Source organism: Geotrypetes seraphini, chromosome 13 (assembly GCF_902459505.1).
Source record: "Geotrypetes seraphini chromosome 13, aGeoSer1.1, whole genome shotgun sequence".
NCBI lineage: Eukaryota > Metazoa > Chordata > Amphibia > Gymnophiona > Dermophiidae > Geotrypetes > Geotrypetes seraphini.
In genome coordinates this window covers 66349803-66372446 of record NC_047096.1, presented here as the reverse complement: position 1 = coordinate 66372446, position 22644 = coordinate 66349803, and the positions used below count along the sequence as shown (strand labels likewise).

At 48.2% G+C, this 22644-nt stretch overlaps 1 protein-coding gene across 3 annotated transcripts in view; it reads left to right on the top strand.

The window, feature by feature from the left end:
• The window catches only part of TOP2A (DNA topoisomerase II alpha), a 276538-nt gene that overhangs the window by 225227 nt on the left and 28667 nt on the right, over window positions 1-22644 (top strand). For all 3 annotated transcript variants that reach the window (XM_033918323.1, XM_033918324.1, XM_033918322.1), the window contains exons 30-32: window positions 6662-6826; window positions 12949-13081; window positions 13557-13636. In XM_033918323.1, the coding sequence (XP_033774214.1) occupies window positions 6662-6826; window positions 12949-13081; window positions 13557-13636 (378 nt within the window). The remainder of the gene's footprint in view (window positions 1-6661; window positions 6827-12948; window positions 13082-13556; window positions 13637-22644) is intronic.

The following is a 22644-nucleotide window of genomic DNA, read 5'->3' as shown; positions in this document are numbered from 1 at the left end:
GACCGCAGCCACCCGCTGATCACCACCAGAAGCCCACTACGCTCCTGCAACAGCGGAAGGCCCCGAGCCCGAGTCAGCTCGTGCCGCCTTCAAAATTAAAAATAAATGGCCGCCTCCCTGCTCGCGCAGACCTCCATCAAGGAAAAACAGCACTACTGGCCAAAGTTTATTTTAAAGTTTAAAGCCACTGTGGCGGCTCCTCTCATGAGGCTTCCGGCGCAGGCAGTGATAGTGCGAGGAGCTGCCGCAGCGGCTTTAAACTTTAAAATAAACTTTGTCCGGTAGTGCTGTTTTTCCTTGATGGAGGTCTGTGCGAGCTCTCCAAGAACCTGGCCCGAACAAGACGCGCTCCTACGGCAGTACGGCTAGCGTGACGGCGCCTCTGGCCAAGAGCTACGTGGCGCACTGGGTGGGCGACGGCGATAAGCTGCAGGGCATCGCGCTCAAGTACGGAGTGACGGTAAGGCGCGTTAGACCAAATACCCCACCCGGAGGCACTTCCCCCCGGTGAGGGAGCCCTGTGGAGGTCCTAGACAGCCCACCTTCAAATTACTGACAGCGGTATTTTGAAGGGCCACAGAGGCTTCCTAGCACTCTACAAACACACCGAAGTGGCCTGTTAACAGAGAGAGATCCTGGCTTTGCCTGTGGGTTTTACTTTATTTAAGATGCTTATAAACAGTCTTCCAGGGTAACTACAAAGGTAGAAGTAGATTTGGTTATCCAAGTGATCACCCCCCCTACTCCTCCCCCCTCACAAAAAGTCTGGTGTTAACTTTTGTCAGATCAATCTGTTTCTTGAAACATTGCCTTTCAATGGCAGGAGTCATATGCCTCAGATGCAGGAATGTCAGAGCTAATTTGCTTTAGTTAGGTTGGGGGAAGAAAAACAGACCAGTGACTGGATAACTGGGGGCAAAACTATTCTCTGAAAATATAATGGAAAGGTACCAAATTTGATGTGGTTAAAGCTGCTGCCTCAGCACTGTGAGGTTCTAGAGAATGACACGGTGACAGAATTTGTCCCCATCCCTGCGGATAACCGCTATAAACCATCTGCATTCTTTCAGGAGAAAGGGAAAAATCAAGAGTATGAATGGACACAACCACTGACCCTCAAGCCTTGCATTGAAGAATGCTGGTGTAAAAGGACTGAAGTTGAGATAAACACTAAAGAATGGCATGGGATGGTTTCCCATGGTTATGTGTGGGGACGGTGGTAGTGACGGATTCTGTCACTGTGTCATTCTCTAGAACCTCACAGTGCTGAGGCAGAGAGAAACAATGACAGATGGGGCCAGAGAGACAGACAAAAAGAAAGACAGACATCTATTCTAGCACCCGTTAATGTGACGGGTTTTGAAAGAGGTGGTGATGGACAGGGGGGAGGTAAAACAAAGGGAGAAGAGCTGCTGCTGGATAAGGTGAGCAGTGATGGGATGGTGGAGGACACAGGGGAGGTAAAAGGAAGGGATAATGGATGGGGAGTAGAATACAGAAAGCGCTAAGGAGAGACAAAAAGAAATAAAGACAGACACACACACATATATTCTAGCACCCGTTCATGTAATGGGCTATAAGACTAGTGCAAATATAAAATATTTATACTTAAATGATGAGGACCCACAAGCTATGTCAGTTGAAGACTTCCTCTGAAGGTGCCCCAAAATCCCTTTTACCATGCTGGCACCTCAGTGGCTCAAGGATGCTGCCAGCGACATCTACACTTGGTAGAAGGGTATTCCAGCCACCTTTGGAGGAAGTCCTCAGCTAGCAGTGCTTGGGGATCCCCACCTGCTACAGCAAATACTCAAGGCCCAGCAGAGGAGGAAGCCGATTTTCAAGAGTGCCCAGATGAGGGTAAGAAGCGGCGGGGGGTGCCCAATTGTGTTGAGGGGGGGATGTCGGATCATGTCAGGGGGTGCCGGATCGCGGGGGGGGGGGGAGCCTTCGAGGGGAGCAATGCCGGTTCTCGGGGGGGGGGGGGGGAACACATCAAAGCGAGTTTCCATTATTTCCTATGGGGAAACTCGCTTTGATAAACGAGCATTTTGGATTACGAGTATGCTCCTGGAACGGATTATGCTCATAATCCAAGGTACCACTGTACTAATAATAAATGACGTCTCAGCTGATTTCACTCAATGTTCCTTATTAGACTAATCTCCAATTTCTTCCCTTGGACCTTTATCTTACGCTTATTTTCAAGAAAAGCCTTTAATTATTTGGGATCAAAGAAAAGATATGTTTTAGATTCATATAGGATTAAGCATTTACAGGGAAAACGTAAGAAGAAACGGGCTCTCATGGATAAAACCTGAGGGTGTAACTTCAAAATCTGCTTCCTTTTTTCCTATGTATCCACACAGACTTCAGGAAATATCCATACTTTCTCTCCCAAAAACAATTTATCACTATTTCGGAAGAACAGTCTCATCACCCAGTCTTTATCGGACTCAAAAACGAATGAAACTAGGAGCGTTGATCTTATACACTCTTCCTCAATAAATGTTTCTAATAACTGCGTAACATTCAAGCTGTCCATTCTCCCTGGACCTGGGCTTGTCGTTTTTTCCCTGGCACAAAGTAAACTCTGGAGAGTGGAGGCACAGCTTCTTTCAGAACCCCCAGAACTTCCATCAGATATCTCTTAAACAGTTCAATGGGGGCTATATTCTTGAATTGAGGAAAGATAACAAAACATAGATTGAGATGACTTTATGATCTTTCAGTATTGGATAAATAATGGATTCTTTCCACCTTTTTGGGACAGTTCCAGTATCCAAACTGGTATGTACCAAATTTAAGATATCCTGACCAAAAAAATGGGAAAAAAACTTTTTAGTATAAAAGGTGGAAGAATCTCAGAATTGGAACCTTTTGGGTTTAATGAATTTAAAGTTCTCTGGAGGTCTTGAAGAGTAGGTAAAGAGAATCTTGAGCATTTTGAAAATGGAAGAGATGTAGGTGGCGCTATAGTTGATGGATCGCCTGAGATAACAGGAAAAAATTTCTTTAGAAACGCTTGTTTTTGGAAAAGAGGTTCTAATGCTTTGAATTTTATTGATAAAATAAGAGGCAATAGCTTGAGCTGTCGATATTGAAATGGATGATTGTTGCTCAGACTTCTGTTTTGTGAGAGATCTGACAATTGCGTATAATGTAGAGGAATTCCTAGCTTTTTTTATTTGTTTCGAGTAGTATTCTTTTTTGAATTTATAAATTTCTAATTTGTAATAATTAGCTTGTTCTTTGAATTTGTTTAAATTGTGTAGGGTTTTGTTATGTCTCCATTTTCTTTCCAGAGAGCGTAACTGTTTTTTAACTAGCATTAAATTGGAGTTATACCAGAGGTTCTTCTGTTTGCATGGGGAAATGTGTTGAGTGGAGATAGGAGCGACTGTATCTAAAAGTTTAGTTATGGTGTTTATCCAGGAAGTTAATTTCTCCTCAATTGAAGCTTCTGGCATTTGCGCAATATTGGATTGAAAATGAGAGGAAATAGTCATGTCATCTAAGTTTGAATAATTGCGAGAACATATGATCTTGGGGCTGATATTTAGTGATTTTAACTTAATGACCTGAGAATAAGAAATAAGAGAATGATCGGACCAGGGCAGCGGTGTGCAAGATTTGATTTGGAATTGGTCAAGCTGTGAAGTTGGCACGAGAATCATGTCTAACGAGTGTTCTGCTATGTGTATGGGACTATGTAACAGAGGGGAAAGATTTAGGTTCTTCAGTAGTGTCAGTAATTTCGAGGTGACATAATTAGTGGGATTGTCGAAGTGGACATTGAAGTCTCCTAAAATAACTGGGTTAAAAGAAGAAATGCAGAATTCAAAAACAACTGATTGAAGCAACTTGAAAGTTTTACTACAGACCGGGGGAGGGAGATAGAGTCCTATGGAACAAAGCCAGATAGGGGTGCACTCAGGGGGCGCACTAAGGAGCATTACCTGCTCCTTAAGTGTGCTCCTTCGGTATGCACCACAAGCAAGCCCAGTAAATAGCACATGTACCGGCACGTGGATGGAGTCACTCCACTCATCTAGCTCTTCTCAAAGGCATGTTCTGCCTCCCACAGAACCCTTAACAGAATACCACTAAACCTTTCTTCAACAAAGAATCTCCAATACAAGCAAATTTTTTACTCCATTCTTACCTTCCTAGGGGTGAAAACCTGGAATGACCTCACTGAAACGACCAGAACGGAATCCAACTACACCACATTCTAGAAAAAACTGAATACCTACCTCTTTGACCCTTGAACATCTCAGATCTTCCCCTGCCCAAATGTTCCCCCCATGTCTCCTCCCCTTCTCTCCCTGCCTCTCTCCGTTTCCTCTCACTTAAATTGGTAAGTCGCCTTGAGCCTGCTTAGTTATGCGTGAAGCAGAGATATTAGATTAGATTAGGCTGAGATCAGCTGGACTTTCTTTCTCAACCAGTGGTCATAGAAGATCCGGATTGCTTTGCTCTTATGGCATGGCTTTTGAGAATGCTGTGTTAGTGTGTAAGGGATACTTAAAGGTAGTCATTACTACCCTGCTCAGATCCAAAAAGTCTAAGTCGATCTCTTTTTCTGCTAAGGCATGGGAAACTTTCCATCACGGATTATAGAAAAGGAGGAACCTAATTTTCTGCTCCGATCTCTGTGGTGGTAGCCTTCCTCTGGGCTGGCCTTGACAAGGGGCTTACAGTGACATCCCACAGAGTCCAAGTGGAGGGATTCGATCAACACACATGTACCTCATTTCTTCAGCAGAAGAAAGTAAAGCAGTGGGTCTGGATGCGTCTCGGCTCCCGCCTAAATAGAACCTTAACGTGATTTTGAAAGACCTCAACCATGTTCCATACGAGCCGCTGAAGGAAGTGTCCTTGATAGATATGACACTCAAGACAGTCTCTGAGTTAACAGACACTTTCTTGCAGAGAGACTTTTCTCAAATTCACAGAGGCTGGAGTTTCTATGCACACTGTTCCATCCTTTTTTGTCGAAGGTTGTTTTGGCTTTCCTTCAAAAAGATATAAAAAGGAAGGAGTCGGTCCAGAGGAAGGCTACTAAAATGGTGCGTGGTCTTCGTCATAAGGCGTATGGGGACAGACTTAAAGATCTCAATCTGTATACTTTGGAGGAAAGGCGGAAGAGGGGAGATATGATACAGTTGTTTAAATACCTACATGGCATAAATGCGCATGAGTTGAGTCTTTTTCATTTGAAAGGAAGTCCTGGAATGAGAGGGCCTTGGATGAAGTTAAGAGGGAATAGGCTCAGGAGTAATCTAAGGAAATACTTTTTTACAGAAAGAGTGGTAGATGCGTGGACAGTCTCCTGAAAGAGGTGGTGAAGACAGAGACTGTGTTTGAATTCAAGAAATGGTTACTGCGGATGGGTAGACTGGATGGGCCATTTGGCCTTTATCTGCCATCATGTTTCTATTTTTCTTCTCAATCAAGAAGTCAGATTGCCAGCATTCCAGTCCACAGGTTCTGAGAAGGACCAGATTCTGAAAAAGTTGAATATGAGAAGAGTGCTTCGCTAATATCTTGAGGTCACCAATGAGTTAGGCTATCTTTTACTGCTCACTAGTCAGGCTAGACGTGGCATTCTGGCTTCCTGGGCCACGATCTCCAGATCCGTAGGGCCATTTCATAAGCATATATTGTCTGTGGAAAACAGTCACCAGTCTCCATAAAGGCACCTTCAACTATAGGTGTGACTTCTTCATGGGCAAAAGCTTGGGCATTCACCCCGAGGAGATTTGTAGGGAAACAACTTGGTCCACTCTACATACATTTTCAAGTTTTACAGAGTGGATGTTATGGCAAGAAAGAACTCCGCTTTTGGGTCCTCAGTGTTACGAGCTGGCGCAGTGGTCCCACCCTAGATTTCTGAGACTGCTTTTGTACATCCCATCTGTCCAGAATGATACCTATTGCACTAGAAAAAGAAATTAGGGTCTTACCTTTCTAATATCTTTTCTAATAGATAGATGTTTCATTCAGGAGCTCTGTCCTGTGCCTGCCTACTGTCTCAATCAGAAAGTTTGAGTCCAAACTGAAATTTGAATTTTTGGGCAGACCTTAAAGGTATGAAGAATAAAGTATTACTATAACACATTGGGGTATTATTATATGAGCTTCATAAATGTTTGTTTGGCATGATTATTTCGCTGTTTGATTGTTCAATGGCAATGTTAACATGTTTGTTGTGTTTTCAGGACAGAACAGTATTGTAGTTCAGAGAGTTTCCCCATAGCTCTCCTTCACATGTGTTTCTATGTGGGGCTATCACCTGCTTTTGTACAAACTGAAGAGGGCAGCAGAGCCCACTAGTTAAGGAGGAGGGATTCAAATGCTGGAGTGAATTCCTTCTTCACAGTTCACGAACACAGGGATATTACCTGTCTGTCCAGAATAACACACCTATCTACTAGAAAAGATATTAGTAAGGTAAGAATCTAATCTCTTTTTAAAGAGGGAAACTACTAGGCTCAAGAGGTGCTGACTCCAAATGAACAGGATGAGACATGGCTATGATGTGCAAAAAAAAAGGGAAAGAAAGGGGGTGGACAGTTAATTATCACAGTAACTAAGGTTTGTTAAAAAGTTAGCTGCTGCAGGTGACATGACCTAACTGAAGCTCTGCTGTGCTCAGGTGCAAAGGGTACCAAGGGAAAAAAGCAGGCCAAGCTGCCATTCAAACCTGTGAAAAAAGAGAAACGCAACCCCTGGTCTGGTTCAGACAGCGAGTCCATGGACAGTGAGGAACCAAACACAATTGAGGTGACATCACGGGAGTCTGTTCCCCGCCGAGCAGCAGGTCAGAACCACTTACATATGCCTTTCTCACACAACCGCATTGATTGCTACCTGGGGCAAAATGAAGCCCAGAGGGATTTCATTGCAATTCCTCATGTTAACTTTCAAACAGCCAGGCAATAACCGTCTCAGAATACTGTAGAACAATAAATCTTAGTTTGTTTGTTTTTATTTTCATGCTTTTACAACTTTTTATCACGTGTGAATACATTACTTATAATCTAATCTTTTTAACTTATGTTTTTGGCACTGAGGACTGTGACAGTAGGTGTCTGTAGCTCTGACCCTCTAGGTGTGATTGATTCCTGTTTAATAGGAAACTCACCCAGGTCTTTGAATGGGGAATGTGCCTGGTGCAGTAGAAAATCCCTTTTATCCCAGGACAAGCAGGCAGCATATTCTTAACGCATGGGTGACGTCACCGACGGAGCCCCGGTACGGACACTTTTAACTAGAAAGTTCTAGTTGGCCGCACCGCACATGCACGAGTGCCTTCCCGCCCGACGGAGGAGTGCGTGGTCCCCAGTTTCTTCGTTTCCGCGGAGCGAAGAAGACGCATGTGTTTTCAACGGCCGTTGAAAAATCTACTTTTGCCTTCCCGCTCGCGAAATTCTCCACTTTTTTTTTATCTTTTTCCCTTTGGGTTCCTTTTTTGTTCTTACAAAAAAAAAATAAAAAAATTTGCTTTTGTTTTTCCCTTATTTTTCAGGCCGGCCCCGGCGGGGCCTGTTGCCACCATACAGGCCTCCGGTTTTGATTTTGCGGAGGCCGTGTTTCCCTTCATGCCCCCTCAGCCGGGCTTTAAGAAGTGCCAGCGGTGTGCACGCCCGATCTCTCTCAATTGGACCCGCACAATTGGTGCCTACAGTGCTTGGGTCCAGAGCATCGGGCTGACACCTGCACCCGCTGTGCTACTCTTAAAAAACGCACATTAAAAAATAGGCAGATCTAGCAGAATATCCTTTTCGGTACCGGATCTGCCATGGAATCTGCTGCGCCGTCGACGGCACAGCAAAAATTGGCACCGACTACTTCGACGACGCCTGATCCTTCCTCGGGGTCGCTAGCATCAGGTAAGCCGGCTAAGAAGCCTTCCACTTCCCTTGAGCGCCCTCCTGCCACAGCGGCGACGCCGGTTCTCCCGGCATCACGCCGACCCCGCAAACGCTCCGCCCCGATTTCGGTGAGTGCCTCGTCATCGGCCTCCTCATCGCCGGGGCATGGAGCGGCACCTATGGTACCGAAAAAGAAAAAAGCGGTACCGGTGCCTCCTCTGGACGACCGCATTGCGGCCATATTCCAAAGCCAATTGCAGGAGCAACTACAGCAGCAACTTCAACACCTGTTGCCAGCAATGTTGGCCCCACTCCTTCCGGTACCGGACCGGCCCGAGCCTCGCACCATACCACCGGTGTCGACCCCATCGGTATCGTTGAACACGTCCATGCCGGTGCTCGCGGCTGAACCACTCAATCCTCCCGTGCAACCACGCTCCGATGCCGACCCTCCCCGACATCAAGACCGACACCGGTCCCCCCGAGACCGGGACCGGCACCGATCTTCATCCCCCGGTACCGTCTCGATGCGCTCTGGCAAGTCTCTCTCTAAGACTCGCCACATGGAGCCATCCACACCACCGTCCCGTCCTGCACACCCCGACGTCAGGGACCCGGACTTGTGGGAAGAATCCCCACCCGGTACCGAGGATGAGGCTTCGTCAACGGACGAGGAACCCTCGATGGTCGATACCGGTTCCAAACCTGAACAATCCTCTTTCACCAAATTTCTTCGGGAAATGTCAGCGGCTCTTATCCATTAGAGTCCGACTCTAAAAAGTCCCAGGCCTTTCTCGATGCCCTAGACTTTGAACAACCCCCCAAGGAATTCCTTAAGTTACCCGTCCACGACATCTTACGGGAAACTTTTTACAAAAATTGGGAAAACCCTCTCACTGTACCGGGAGCCCCTCGAAAACTGGATAGTTTATACAGGGTCATTCCGATCCCGGGGTTCGACAAACCTCAACTACCCCATGAATCTCTTCTAGTCGAGTCCACTTTAAAGAAGACCCAGGGCTCCAGTGTTTATGCCTCCACCCCTCCTGGCAGAGAGGGCAAAACTATGGATAAATTTGGCAAGCGACTTTATCAAAATGCAATGCTTGCCAACAGGGCTAACAATTACACCTTTCACTTCTCCTTTTACATGAAGCATTTGGTGCAACAACTTTCATCCTTGCAAAAATATATCCCTGAGCGTAAGGTCCCCCTTTTTCAACAACAAATTTCCAGCCTACTCCAACTATGGAAATTCATGGTTCGCTCCATTTATGACTCCTTTGAGCTGACCTCTCGAGCTTCTGCCATGGCTGTTGCCATGCGGCGTCTGGCCTGGCTGAGAGTTTCTGATCTCGACATCAACCATCAAGACCGCCTGGCGAACGCACCTTGTCTTGGTGATGAACTCTTCGGGGAGTCTCTGGACTCCACAACTCAGAAACTCTCGGCTCACGAGACCAGGTGGGATACTCTGGTGAAACCTAAAAAGAAGGCTCCGCCTGCTCGCCCCTACAAACAGCAATCCTCCTACCAACGCAGGTTCTCGGCCAGACCTCTCAACCCGCCACAACAGCAGCCTCGCCGACCTCGTCAGCAGCATCAACCTCAGGCTCGCTCCCAATCTCACCAACCTGCCAAGCCTCTCCCTCAGTCAAAACCATCTCAGCCCTTTTGACTCTTTTCTCCAGGGCATAGCCAGTCTCCCGCCATCGTTGCCTCTTCCTCAGCCTATCGGAGGACGCCTACAATTTTTCCTCAGCCGTTGGAAGGTCATCACATCAGACCAGTGGGTCCTCAACATCATTCGCCACGGCTACTCTCTCAACTTCCAGACTCTTCCACCAGACAATCCTCCCATAGAGTCTGCTTCTCACTCCTCCCAATCCCTCCTCCTCCTGAGGGAGGTCCAATCCCTCCTTCTTCTCAATGCCATCGAAGAGGTACCCTCAAACCAAAGGGGTCAGGGATTTTACTCCCGCTACTTCCTGGTTCCCAAGAAGACAGGAGACCTCCGTCCCATCCTCGATCTCTGGGACCTCAACAAGTGTCTGGTCAAGGAAAAATTCAGAATGCTCTCCCTTGCCACGCTTTACTCTCTTCTCTCTCATCACGACTGGCTATGTTCCCTAGACCTCAAAGAGGCCTACACTCACATCCTAATCAATCCGACTTCACGTCGCTACCTACGGTTTCAGATACAACACCATCACTATCAGTACAAAGTTCTACCCTTTGGCCTCGCATCATCACCCAGGGTGTTCACCAAGTGCCTTATTGTGGTGGTGGCGGCCTTCCTCAGGTCTCACAACCTCCAGGTGTTCCCCTACTTGGACGATTGGTTGGTGAAAGCGCCTACGTCTCCGCTTGTGCTACAAGCCACTCAACACACCATCTCTTTCCTCCATCTCCTGGGGTTCGAGATCAACTACCCCAAGTCGCACCTACTTCCCACACAGCGACTTCAGTTCATTGGTGCAGTTCTCGACACCACTCTGATGAGGGCGTTTCTCCCCTCCGACCGCCAACGGACTCTGCTCCACCTCTGCCATCAGGTGCTCCTTCATCACTCCATTCCAGCTCGGCAGATGATGGTCCTCCTGGGCCACATGACATCGACGGTCCATGTACTTCCTCTGGCGCGACTCCACCTCAGGACACCTCAGTGGACTCTAGTCAACCAATGGTCACAGACCACAGATCCTCTTTCGCATCCCATCTCTGTGACATCGTCTCTTCAGCAATCTCTTCAATGGTGGTTGAACTCCTCCAATCTTTCCAGGGGTCTACTCTTTCATCTACCCCCTCACTCCATGATCATAACCACAGATGCCTCCCCCTATGCATGGGGAGCTCACATGGGAGACCTTCACACCCAGGGACTCTGGACCCCTCAGGAGCGTCAACATCACATCAATTTCCTGGAACTCAGGGCCATGTTCTATGCTCTCAGGGCCTTCCAGCACCTCCTCTACCCACAGGTTCTTCTCCTGTGCACAGACAACCAAGTTGCCATGTACTACATAAACAAACAAGGCGGCACCGGATCTCCCCTCCTTTGTCAGGAGGCCATCCGCATTTGGGCCTGGGCCACGGCCCACAGTCTCTTCCTCAAGGCGGTCTATATCCAAGGCGACCAGAACTCCCTGGCCGACAATCTCAGCCGCATCCTTCAACCTCACTAGTGGACTCTGGATCCTCCCACACTCCGCTCCATCTTTGCTCGGTGGGGCACTCCTCAAGTGGATCTCTTTGCAGCTCCTCGCAACCATCAGCTGCCCCAGTTCTGTTCCAGACTCTTCCCTCCTCATCATCTGGCACCGGATGCATTCCTTCCCAACTGGACGGATCAATTCCTCTATGCCTTTCCTCCGTTGCCTCTGATGTTGCGGACGTTATTCAAACTCCGCAGGGACAGAGCCACCATGATTCTCATCGCCCCTCGGTGGCCTCGCCAACACTGGTTCTCCCTCCTGCTCCAGCTCAGCTCCAGAGAACCCATTCTTCTTCCTGTGTTTCCTACTCTACTTACACAGCAGCAGCAGTCTCTACTGCATCCCAATATGTCCTCGCTCCACCTGACAGCTTGGTTTCTCTCGGGCTGACCTCTCCAGAGAATCTGTCTCAGCCTATCCGTCGTATTTTGGATGCCTCCAGGAAACCGGCTACCCTCCAATGTTACCATCAGAAGTGGACCCGGTTCTCCTCTTGGTGTCTACTACATCACCACGACCCCACCTTATTGGCGGTGGAAACTGTACTAGACTATTTGCTCTCTCTGTCCGACGCTGGCCTCAAGTCTACCTCAATCAGAGTCCACCTCAGTGCCATCACTGCGTTTCATGAGCCTATCCTCGGAAAAACTCTCACGGCTCATCCACTGGTTTCCCGGTTCATGAGAGGCCTCTTCAATGTCAAACCACCTCTGAAGCCTCCTCCAGTCGTCTGGGACCTGAATGTGGTTTTATCCGCCCTCATGAAACCTCCTTTTGAACCTCTTGCCACAAATTCTCTCAAATTTCTTACGTGGAAGGTGCTTTTCCTCATTGCCATTACCTCTGCCAGGAGGGTGAGTGAGCTGCATGCACTGGTTGCGGACCCACCTTTCACGGTTTTTCACCATGACAAGGTGGTTCTGCGTACCCATCCTAGATTTCTTCCCAAGGTGGTCTCGGACTTCCACCTCAACCAGTCCATTGTTTTGCCTGTCTTTTTCCCGAAGCCCCATTCTCATCCTGGGGAACAGGCGTTACACACGCTGGACTGTAAGCGTGCCCTTGCATACTACCTTGACCGTACCAGGGCTCACCGCTCGTCCCCTCAGCTCTTTCTGTCCTTCGACCCTAACCGTCCAGGTCGTCCTGTTTCTAAACGGACGCTTTCCAACTGGCTTGCTGCCTGCATTGCGTTCTGTTATGCTCGGGCCGGTCTCTCACTGGAAGGTGCTGTCACGGCCCACAGGGTCAGAGCTATGGCTGCTTCTGTGGCTTTCCTCCGCTCCACGCCCATCGAGGAGATCTGCAAGGCTGCCACTTGGTCCTCAGTTCACACGTTCACTACCCACTACTGTCTGGATGCCTTCTCCAGACGGGATGGACACTTCGGCCAATCTGTGTTACAAAATTTATTTTCCTAATGGCCAACCATCCCTCCTCCCTCTCTGTTAGCTTGGAGGTCACCCATGCGTTAAGAATATGCTGCCTGCTTGTCCTGGGATAAAGCACGGTTACTTACCGTAACAGGTGTTATCCAGGGACAGCAGGCAGATATTCTTATGTCCCGCCCACCTCCCCGGGTTGGCTTCTTAGCTGGCTTATCTTAACTGGGGACCACGCACTCCTCCGTCGGGCGGGAAGACACTCACGCATGCGCGGTGCGGCCAACTAGAACTTTCTAGTTAAAAGTGTCCGTACCGGGGCTCCGTCGGTGACGTCACCCATGCGTTAAGAATATCTGCCTGCTGTCCCTGGATAACACCTGTTACGGTAAGTAACTGTGCTTTATAGGAGTGTATTTTTGAAGGATCTACTTTGATAATACTTAAGGGTCTTCCACTTGTTCCTTACAGCAAAAAACACATATGTACTCAGTTCGGATGAAGAACAGGAGCCTTGCCATAAGGAGCTGAGCGAGGATGAGTACATCCCCCCATCAGCAGACACCATAGAGCCTGCTGTCCCTAAACCCAAAGTGGCTCCCAAGTAAGTAAAGTGGGCGTGGACCAACTGCTCTGGCTACAATAGATTTTCAGTGTTAAAGTGGGAAGGGAGGTTGCATATAAAGAAGCACTTCCCATATTTTTTCCAGCATGACTGTTTTAGCACTTAAAAATTCACATGATTCCAGATGATGAAAAACCAGTGTAGACTCCTCGTTCCTCCATATTTATCCAAGGAATGAAGGCAGTAGCAGTTAGTACAGATCCTGGTGCTGTACATGGATTTCCAGTTCAACAGGAAGCCCATATGGGAGGGGGCGCAGGGCATGTGAATATTTATTGACTCAAAGGCCTCATGTTCACTGCCTCTGCTGGGCACAGGTCACATTGAGGGATGGGGAGTAGACCTCATTCTTTCACCCCCAACTCAAGAGTTTGAAAATTGCTGTTATAAGGGAAAAAGAGAAAGAGGTGGGTGTTGATGGCTGTGTGTAGCAATAGTTATTTTTATCCTGTAGGAAAAAGAAAAAAGAAACCGCCACAGAGCACAGGGTAGAAGCTGAAGAAGCTGCACCAGCTGTGACTGCTTCATCCTCCAGTACGTATGCAAATGTCCTGCAATACTCAAATGTAAACCATGTATGTGTCCTACCTCAGCCTGTGAGAAAGTGGTTTATGTAGCAGTAGCTTAGTAAGGGAAGAAATTGGAAATCTCATTCTTTTTGTGGCTCATGTCCTAGAATTTAGGCAGTGGGGTTTCTTTGCTGTGAGTATAGAGCAGGCAGAGGGCAGGCAGGAATCGAGGCAGGAGCCCGATCCTGCAGGGGCGTTGAGCCGTTTCCGCCCCCCCCCCCGAATCCAGCGGGGGCCTACTTTTAAAAAGCGAGCAGCGCCAACGGCGCGCCTTTGTGAAGTGACACTTATTGAAGCGACATCCCTCGAAATCCTCAAAATAACCTGTATAACATGATAATGTGTTAGCACTGTTTACCACCATAAGAACCTATACAGACAGATAAGTTATTAGTACTGTTTATCTCCATAAGAACCTATACAGACTTATTAGTTGTTAGATCTGTTTTTCTCCATAAGAACCTATACAGACTGATAAGTTGTTAGTACTGTTTTTCTCCATAAGAACCTATACAGACTGATAAGTTGTTAGAACTGTTTTTCTCCATAAGAACCTATACAGACTTATTAGTTGTTAGATCTGTTTTTCTCCATAAGAACCTATACAGACTGATAAGTTGTTAGTACTGTTTTTTCTCCATAAGAACCTATACAGACTGATAAGTTGTTAGAACTGTTTTTCTCCATAAGAACCTATACAGACTTATTAGTTGTTAGATCTGTTTTTCTCCATAAGAACCTATACAGACTGATAAGTTGTTAGTACTGTTTATCTCCATAAGAACCTATACAGACAGATAAGTTGTTAGTACTGTTTATCTCCATAAGAACCTATACAGACGAATAAGTTGATAGTTACTGTTTAGCCCCAAAACAATCTATACGTCCTCCTTATAATCTGATAAGATACTAGTACTGTCTATCCCCTAATATCCTGACAAGCACAGACAATCTGCTATAGCTGACACTCTTCGTTAGTTCTTCCCATTCCTACTTAACTTTGATAGTATTCCCCCGAACCAGTAGGGACCCTCACAATTCAAAAAAAGAGCTCCACTTCTCTCAACAGTGGGAAGAAAACTCACCCATCTCTGAACTCACTACTGAAGGACACAGACGCTACAGAACAAAAGGGAAAAAAATAAAATAAAAACGCCTCCTCCTCCCCTAACATCCCCACACCCCCCAACCTGCACATCACACCAGTTACCAAACAGCAGAACCTCCTGCACCCTACACAAACACCACCATGCCTCCCAACTTTTCAACAAACGTACTCCTACATCTACTACTCTTCCTACTTCTAACCAACAGAAAAACAGAAGGTTATCACACATCCTCTATCCCAACCTTAACAGAATCCCAAAGGTTCCCACTACCTACCAGAAAACTTCATTCACCCAGAAACCTGATAGATTGCTCCTCACTCAACCACATCAGCATACCAACCAGCTGGGGAAAAAGACCACCTCCAAAACCAAAGCCAGAAAACCGCAACCATCATCCACAAACCAAAGAAAATCTCCTCCACCCAAACCGCTCACCCACTCCCCAAACTCTCAACATCTCATTATCCTGCGCATACATGAACATCAGATCAATAAGCACAAAAGCAGACCTCATTAAGGACTGGATAGTAAAAAAGCAACTAAGCTGCTTATTCCTATCCGAAACCTGGCTAACCTCGGAATCCGATCCCACCATCACAGAACTATGCCCTATAGGTTACAAAATAGAACTGATCTGCAGGAAAAAAAAACGTGGTGGAGGCCTAGCCATCATACTCAAAAACAACATCAATATAAAGACCCTAGACAAACACACCACCTCTCACCTAGATCTCCTAGCCTGTCAACTATACGATGATTCTCTCACAGGAACACTAACATGCATCCTCTGTTACTCAACACCAGGAAAATGGAATGACAACAAACAAGATATCGAAGAATTTATTTACCAGAACTCCCTAACCTCACCTCATAATCTAATCCTAGGAGATATAAACCTCCATCTTGAAGATCACACCTCTAAACAAGTAATAAATTTACTCTCATACCTCAAAGCACTGAACTACCAGATCCTCGACCCCCAACCCACACACGAAAAAGGCCACCAACTAGATGTCGCGGCTTACATGACCCAACACCACCACAAACCCGAAATCCATATCTCAAATGGGGCCTGGCACCCCTCACTCTGGTCAGACCACTATGAATACACCTTTAACATCAACTGGCCTCAAAACATCAACAAACAACCGCCAAAAAAAACCTCCTTCAAAACACGCCAAAAAATTGAACCCCCCACATTCTGGGACAAAGCAGACCACTCCATCACCAACACAGCCCCCAACGAATTCATATCCCAATGGCGAACCATAAGCGAAACCATCCTGAATGAACTAGCCCCAGAAAAATTAAAATTTAAAATATGCAGACCTTCTGATAAATGGTTCGACTCCGAACTCCTCCAATCAAAAAAGCTCTGCAGACAACTAGAGAGAGACTGGAAAAAAAATAAGAGCTTAAAACACACTAAAACTGCATGGAGAAATCAAATTAACCAATATAAAACCAAACTCAAGGAAAAACGGAAAGCCTACTACTCCAAAATGATAGGCACAAAAATCCCAGACACAAAAAAGCTATTCAACCTAGTAAAGAACCTCACTGATACTAAACCTTATCTTGCCACTCAAGGTACCCACCCACCGACAGCCATCCACCTAGCAGACTACTTCAAAAACAAAATCACCAATATCAGAACCGCATTCATCGATACACCCACCCATCTCGAAAAGATAACAACAAACCCAATAACAGGCGAAGCCATCGTAGCAGACAGAAGCTGGTCCAACTTCCCAATCCTACTCTGGTCGGATATGAACCGACTCTACAACAAATACAGCCATGCCTCCAGCGAACTAAATAATTGCCCCACCTACCTGTTATCAAACGCCTCCACCACATTCAAAACCAACTTTATGTTATGGATTCAAACCACACTAACAGAAGGCCAATTCCCACAGGACTTAGGAGAGATCTTAATCACCCCAATCATGAAAGATCACAAAGGCCCAATAGATAGCCCCTCCAACTACAGACCTATCGCTTCAATTCCAATATACGTCAAAATAATAGAAGGCCTAGTCACACAATACCTCACAATCTACCTGGAAAAACATAACCTACTCCACCCCTCACAATCAGGATTTCGAACCAACCATAGTACAGAAACACTACTTGTCTCTCTTCTAGATACAGCCCGGCAACACATCAGTAAAGGAAAAAAGATGATACTAATACAACTTGACCTCTCTGCTGCATTTGACCTAGTTGACCACACCATATTACTACAGATACTCGACGCCATAGGGATCTCTGGCAAAGTTTACAACTGGTTTCAAGGGTTCCTCAAATCAAGAACCTATAGGGTAAAATACAATGATATCAAATCAGAGCCATGGGCAAATCCCTGCGGAGTTCCACAAGGATCACCTCTCTCACCTACACTCTTCAACCTCTTTATCTCCTCCCTAGGAGCCACCTTAGATAACCTAAATGTCACATCCTTTAGCTACGCAGACGACATCACCATACTCCTCCCCTTCGACCCTTCAGAGCCCACCACCACCGCAAAACTGGAAACAACCCTAGATACAGTAGAAAAATGGATGATGGATCATAAACTAAAACTAAACTCAGAAAAAACAAAATTCCTCCTGCTCGAAAAAGCCAAATCTCCTACCATCACAGAACTGACAATCAAAAATACCAAATACCCAATACAACCCGAACTAAAACTACTAGGAGTCACCATAGACAGATGTTGCACAATGCAGTCCCAAATCAACAAGACGACCCAGAAAGCTTTCCTAACCATGAGAAACCTACGCAAAATCAGAAAATTCTTCAACCAAACACAATTCAGACTAGTCGTACAATCCCTAGTCTTAGGTCTGCTGGACTATTGCAACTCCCTATATCTTCCTTGTCCAGCCATTATGATAAAGCAACTCCAGACCATACAAAACACCGCCCTCAGACTGATCTACTCACTTAGAAAATATGATCACATAACAACCGCCTTCTTAGACTCCCACTGGCTACCCATACAAGCACGAATTCAATTCAAATTCCTTTGCCTATTATTCAAAGCAATACAAGGCTCTTCCCCATCCTACCTAAACAATCGCTTAAACCAGATCTCCACCACAAGACAAAGAAGAACCCCAAATCCTTTTGCCTTCCCTCCACTCAAAGGCACACAACGCAAGAAAATGTTTGACAACCTTCTGGCAACACAAGCAGCAAAACTCAACCATTCCATCTCCAACCTGCTGACAACATCGGACGACTTCAAAACATTCCGTAAAGAAATCAAAACCCTGCTTTTTAAAAAATTCATCCAAAAACCTTAAACCACTTCACCTACCTCCAGCCAAGTTCACCTACCTCCAGAAAATTCACCTACCTCGACTGAACTCATCTACCACCAGACAATCCTCCCCCAAATATCACACCTAATCACCCTTCATATAAACAGACCATAAAAAGATTGTAATCTTGCCTACTCTAACTGTGTTCCATTTCCATTTGCTAATATCACACTGCTAGGCACTGTTCAGTTTTCTATCCAACCCATAAGATCCCCAAGAAAAAAAAAAAAAAAAAAAAAAAAAAATAATTTGTATCCTCACTGGAAAATGTCCAGTAAAATCCTCTGTAATGTGATCATCTCTGGAAATGTCCAGTCAAATCTTTTGTAATCCGCCTTGAACTGCAAGGTATAGGCGGAATAGAAATCCGTAATGTAATGTAATGTAATGTAATGTAAGTACAGAGAAATGGACCAATATAAAGGAAAGAGAAGTCGAATCTCATGTTAGCTTAGCATGCCTTTATATGTTCTAATGGCATCCAGACTTGCAGTCTGAATTTGATGTTGGACACTGATGTGCTAAAGGGTGGGAAGAGGTCCACAACAAAGCAGCCTAAGCAGCCCCCCACCCAATTCTTCCCATGAGGAATCTCATGGGGGGAGGGAGTTCTGACCTTATTCAGTTAGTTTAAAGCAGTGGTCTAAAACTCGCGGCCCGGGGGCCACATGTGGTCCGCAAAGTACTATTTTGAGGCCCTCGGTATGTTTATCATAATCACAAAAGTAAAATAAAAGTTTCTTGATCATATGTCTCTTTAGCTATAAATGACAATATTATTATTAAGACTTAGGCAAAAGGAAAGATTTATAAACTATAAAGAGATTTACCTCATACAAAATTGTCATTATCCCAGGACAAGCAGGCATGATATTCTCACATGTGGGTGATGTCATCTACGGAGCCCCAGCGCGGACAGCTTTTCAAGCAAACTTGATTGAAGTTTCAAGTTTGCTATGCTGCACCACGCATGTGCATGCCTTCTTGCCCACTAGAGGGCGCATCCCCACCTCGTGGTCCTCAGTTCAGTTTTTTCCGCGGAGCCAGAAGCCCTGTGGAAATTGTGCTCTCTCTTTTTTTGCCTTCTGACACCGCGTCTGAGTCGTTTTTCTTGGTCGCTGTGCTTGCTTTATTTTTTTATTCGTTCGTGTGTTTGTTAATCGTCGGAAAAAAAAAAAGATTTTTCGTTCGGCTCCAGGGGCTCCCGGTAGCCGTGGCCGCGGGACCTCGTTCCGTTCCTTGCCGTTTTTCGATTTCATGTCCCGTTCTTTGACGGGCTTTAAAAAGTGCACCCGGTGCGATCGGCTACTTTCTCTCACCGATCCCCACCGGTGGTGCTTACTTTGCCTGGGTCCCGAGCACCCCACCGATTCCTGTCCCAGGTGCTCGACTTTTCAGCCAAGAGCTCTCCGCCGCCGTCATGCCAGAATGGCGGAGCTCTTTGCTGTCGACCCCGTGGAGCAGGCCTCGACGTCGGCCCCGGCCTTGACCTCGGCCTCGCCGAGACATCCTGCTTCCTCGAAACCGACGGCCTCGACTTCGAAGTCGACGGGGGGTAAGTCCTCTCTTCCTTCCTCAGCTCCAACTTCGAAGAAGCCATCCTCGACGGGGGCGGGTGGGTCGTCCTCGGCCCCGCCCCGAGCGTCGAAGTCGGGTGCCCCGCGGGAATACTCGAGACCAAGGTCGCCCTCGAGGGAGCACCCGCCGGTCCCGGATCTACCAGCCATGATGGCGGTGCCGGCTTTTCAGGACTTGCTCTGTGCCCTCATTACCTCGGAGCTGTCCGGCGCCTTAGCGCACCTGCAGCCGGCTTCGGCCCCGAGTGCCCCGGCTTCGGCGCCCTCGGTCTCGGTGCCCTCGACTTCGGCCCCCGGGGTGGTTCCGGCCTCGACCCCGACCTTTCCCTCGACCTCGGTCGACCAGCCGGAACGGAGTGTGCGGCCTCGGGACAAGGTGCGGAGAGTTCGGAGGATCTCTTCCACTTCTTCCTCGTCGAGGTCCTCCCGGGGCTCCTCGACCTCGGGTCGGCCTCGGGCGAAGCGCCGGCCGAGGAAGCCCAAGCGTTCTCGCGGGTCTCCTCGGAGGCGCGGTTGCTCCTCGCCGACTGGGACTGAGACTCTACGTGTCTCGGAGCTCCGCCTCGATAATCCGAGGTTGTTCCGTTCCTCCGAGGGAGGGTTGTCGAGAGACTCCTCGCCGAAACGGAAGGGGCAGACCTCGGTGCCTCGTACCCCGGGGACTTCACACAGGGGTTCCTCGGGGCATAGGCGGTCCCCGACCCCGTCGAGATCGCTCGGGGCGGCCTCTTGGGGCTCGGGGTCTGGTAGGGAACCTCGTTATTCCCGTGAGGCTTCCCCTTCCTTTTTGGAGACGCGGGCCTCTCGATCGCCTTCCCCACCGTCCAAACCCTCCTCCTTTTCCAGATTTGTACTTGATATGGGGAGGGCCTTGGACCTGGATCTGGTGTCTGGTTCACAATACACCAAGGAGTTTTTGGAGGAGCAGGATTTACCTTCTCCCCCGAGGGAGACCCCTCGTCTCCCTCTTAATAAAGTCCTCCATCAGACCTTCCTGAGGAACTTGGACTCCCCTCTTACAGTCACAGCGGTTCCATGTAAAATGGAGTCGAAGTACCGTACCATCCCATGTAAGGGCTTCGAGAAAGCGCAACTGTCTCACCAGTCGTTGCTGGTGGAGTCGGCGTTAAAGAAGTCCCAGCCTTCTAGGGTCTCCGCTGCGGTCCCTCCCGGGCGGGAAGGGCAGACTTTGGACAAGTTTGGTCGCCGCCTCTATTCCAATTCCATGATGGCGGCCAGGGTCCTTAATTATGCTTTCACTTTTTCATCTTATTTGAGGCAGATGGTGAAGGCATTACCTCGTTATCATGGGGTCATGCCGGATTCCCATAAGGGGGACTTTGGTAAATTTATGGCCAACTTGTCACAGCTGCGCCTATACCTTTTTCATGCGGTTTACGACGCATTTGAGTTGGCCTCCAGAGTCTCCGCCTTTGCAGTAGCGATGCTCCGTCTCACATGGCTCCGAACGGTTGATATGGATCCGAACTTGCAGGAGCGCCTAGCCAATCTGCCATGCATCGGATCGGAATTGTTCGATAAGTCCTTGGAGGCGGCGACCAAACTCCTGTCCGAACACGAGCGCTCCATCGCCTCCTTGGTCCTTCCTAAACCACGGGTAACGCCGCAGAAGCCATTTAGACCTCCGCCACCCGATAGACCTCCGATACCCGCCGCCATTTAGACCTCCGATACCCTCAAAAGTCTACACCAGCATTCTCGAGGCCTCCGCCCAGGCGCCCACCGCAGCAGGGCAGAGGGGCCCAGCCGAAACCTCAGACGCAAGGGGCATCTAAGCCGGCGCCGTCTTTTTGACGTGATTAGCGGATGGGGGCGGGCCCCCTCCGCACTCTCTCTGGACCCCCTGCCCATCGGGGGCCGGCTGCGGGCCTTTCATTCGGCCTGGACTATGATCACGTCAGACGCTTGGGTGCTCCGTCTCGTCTCCGAGGGTTACTCGCTAAACTTCTCGGCCACGCCGCCGGAACAACCGCCGAGGGCATCTCTTTGCAACCGAACCCTGCTTCCTCTTCTACTCTCGGAAGCCAGGGCCTTGTTGAGCCTTCGGGCGGTGGAGCCGGTCCCCCCAAACCAATGGGGGCGGGGGTTCTACTCCCGTTACTTTTTGGTCCCAAAGAAGACCGGGGACTTACGCCCCATTTTGGACCTCCGGAAGCTCAACAAGTTCCTGGTCCGGGAGAAGTTACGTATGTTGTCGCTTCCGGTTCTCTACCCTCTGTTGGAGGAGGGGGACTGGATGTGCTCCCTAGACTTGAAGGAAGCGTATACTCATGTTCCGGTGCATCCCGCCTTCCGCAAGTTCTTACGGTTCCAGGTGGGGGAGTTGCACCTTCAGTATCGTGTCCTCCCCTTCGGGCTGGCCTCGTCCCCTCGAGTCTTCACGAAGTGTATGGTGGGAGTCGCGGCTGCCCTGAGATCTCAGGGGCTGCAGGTCTTCCCCTACCTGGACGATTGGCTGATCAAGGCTTCATCCCGGGAGGGGGTTATCTCAGCGACCCGACAGACTATCATCTTCCTTCAACGTCTGGGGTTCGAGGTGAATTTTCCCAAATCGCAGCTGTGCCCTGCTCAATCCCTTCAGTTTATCGGGGCCATGCTGGACACGGTTCGCCTTCGTGCGTTCCTTCCCTCTTCGAGGCTGGAGGCTCTGCTTCGACTGTGCCGTCAGATTTCGCGGCAGCGCTCCGTCTCAGCGCACCGGCTGATGATTCTACTCGGCCACATGGCATCGACGGTTCATGTCACACCGTTTACCCGATTGCATCTGAGACTCCCTCAGTGGACCTTGGCCTCCCAGTGGCGTCAGGATCGAGACTCGCTCTCCCTTCCTGTAACAGTGACTCCTTCCTTGAGACGCTCGCTCCGTTGGTGGACCAACTCTTCCAATCTTTCCGGGGGCTTGCTCTTTCTCGTCCCTCCACATCGCAAGGTCCTGAC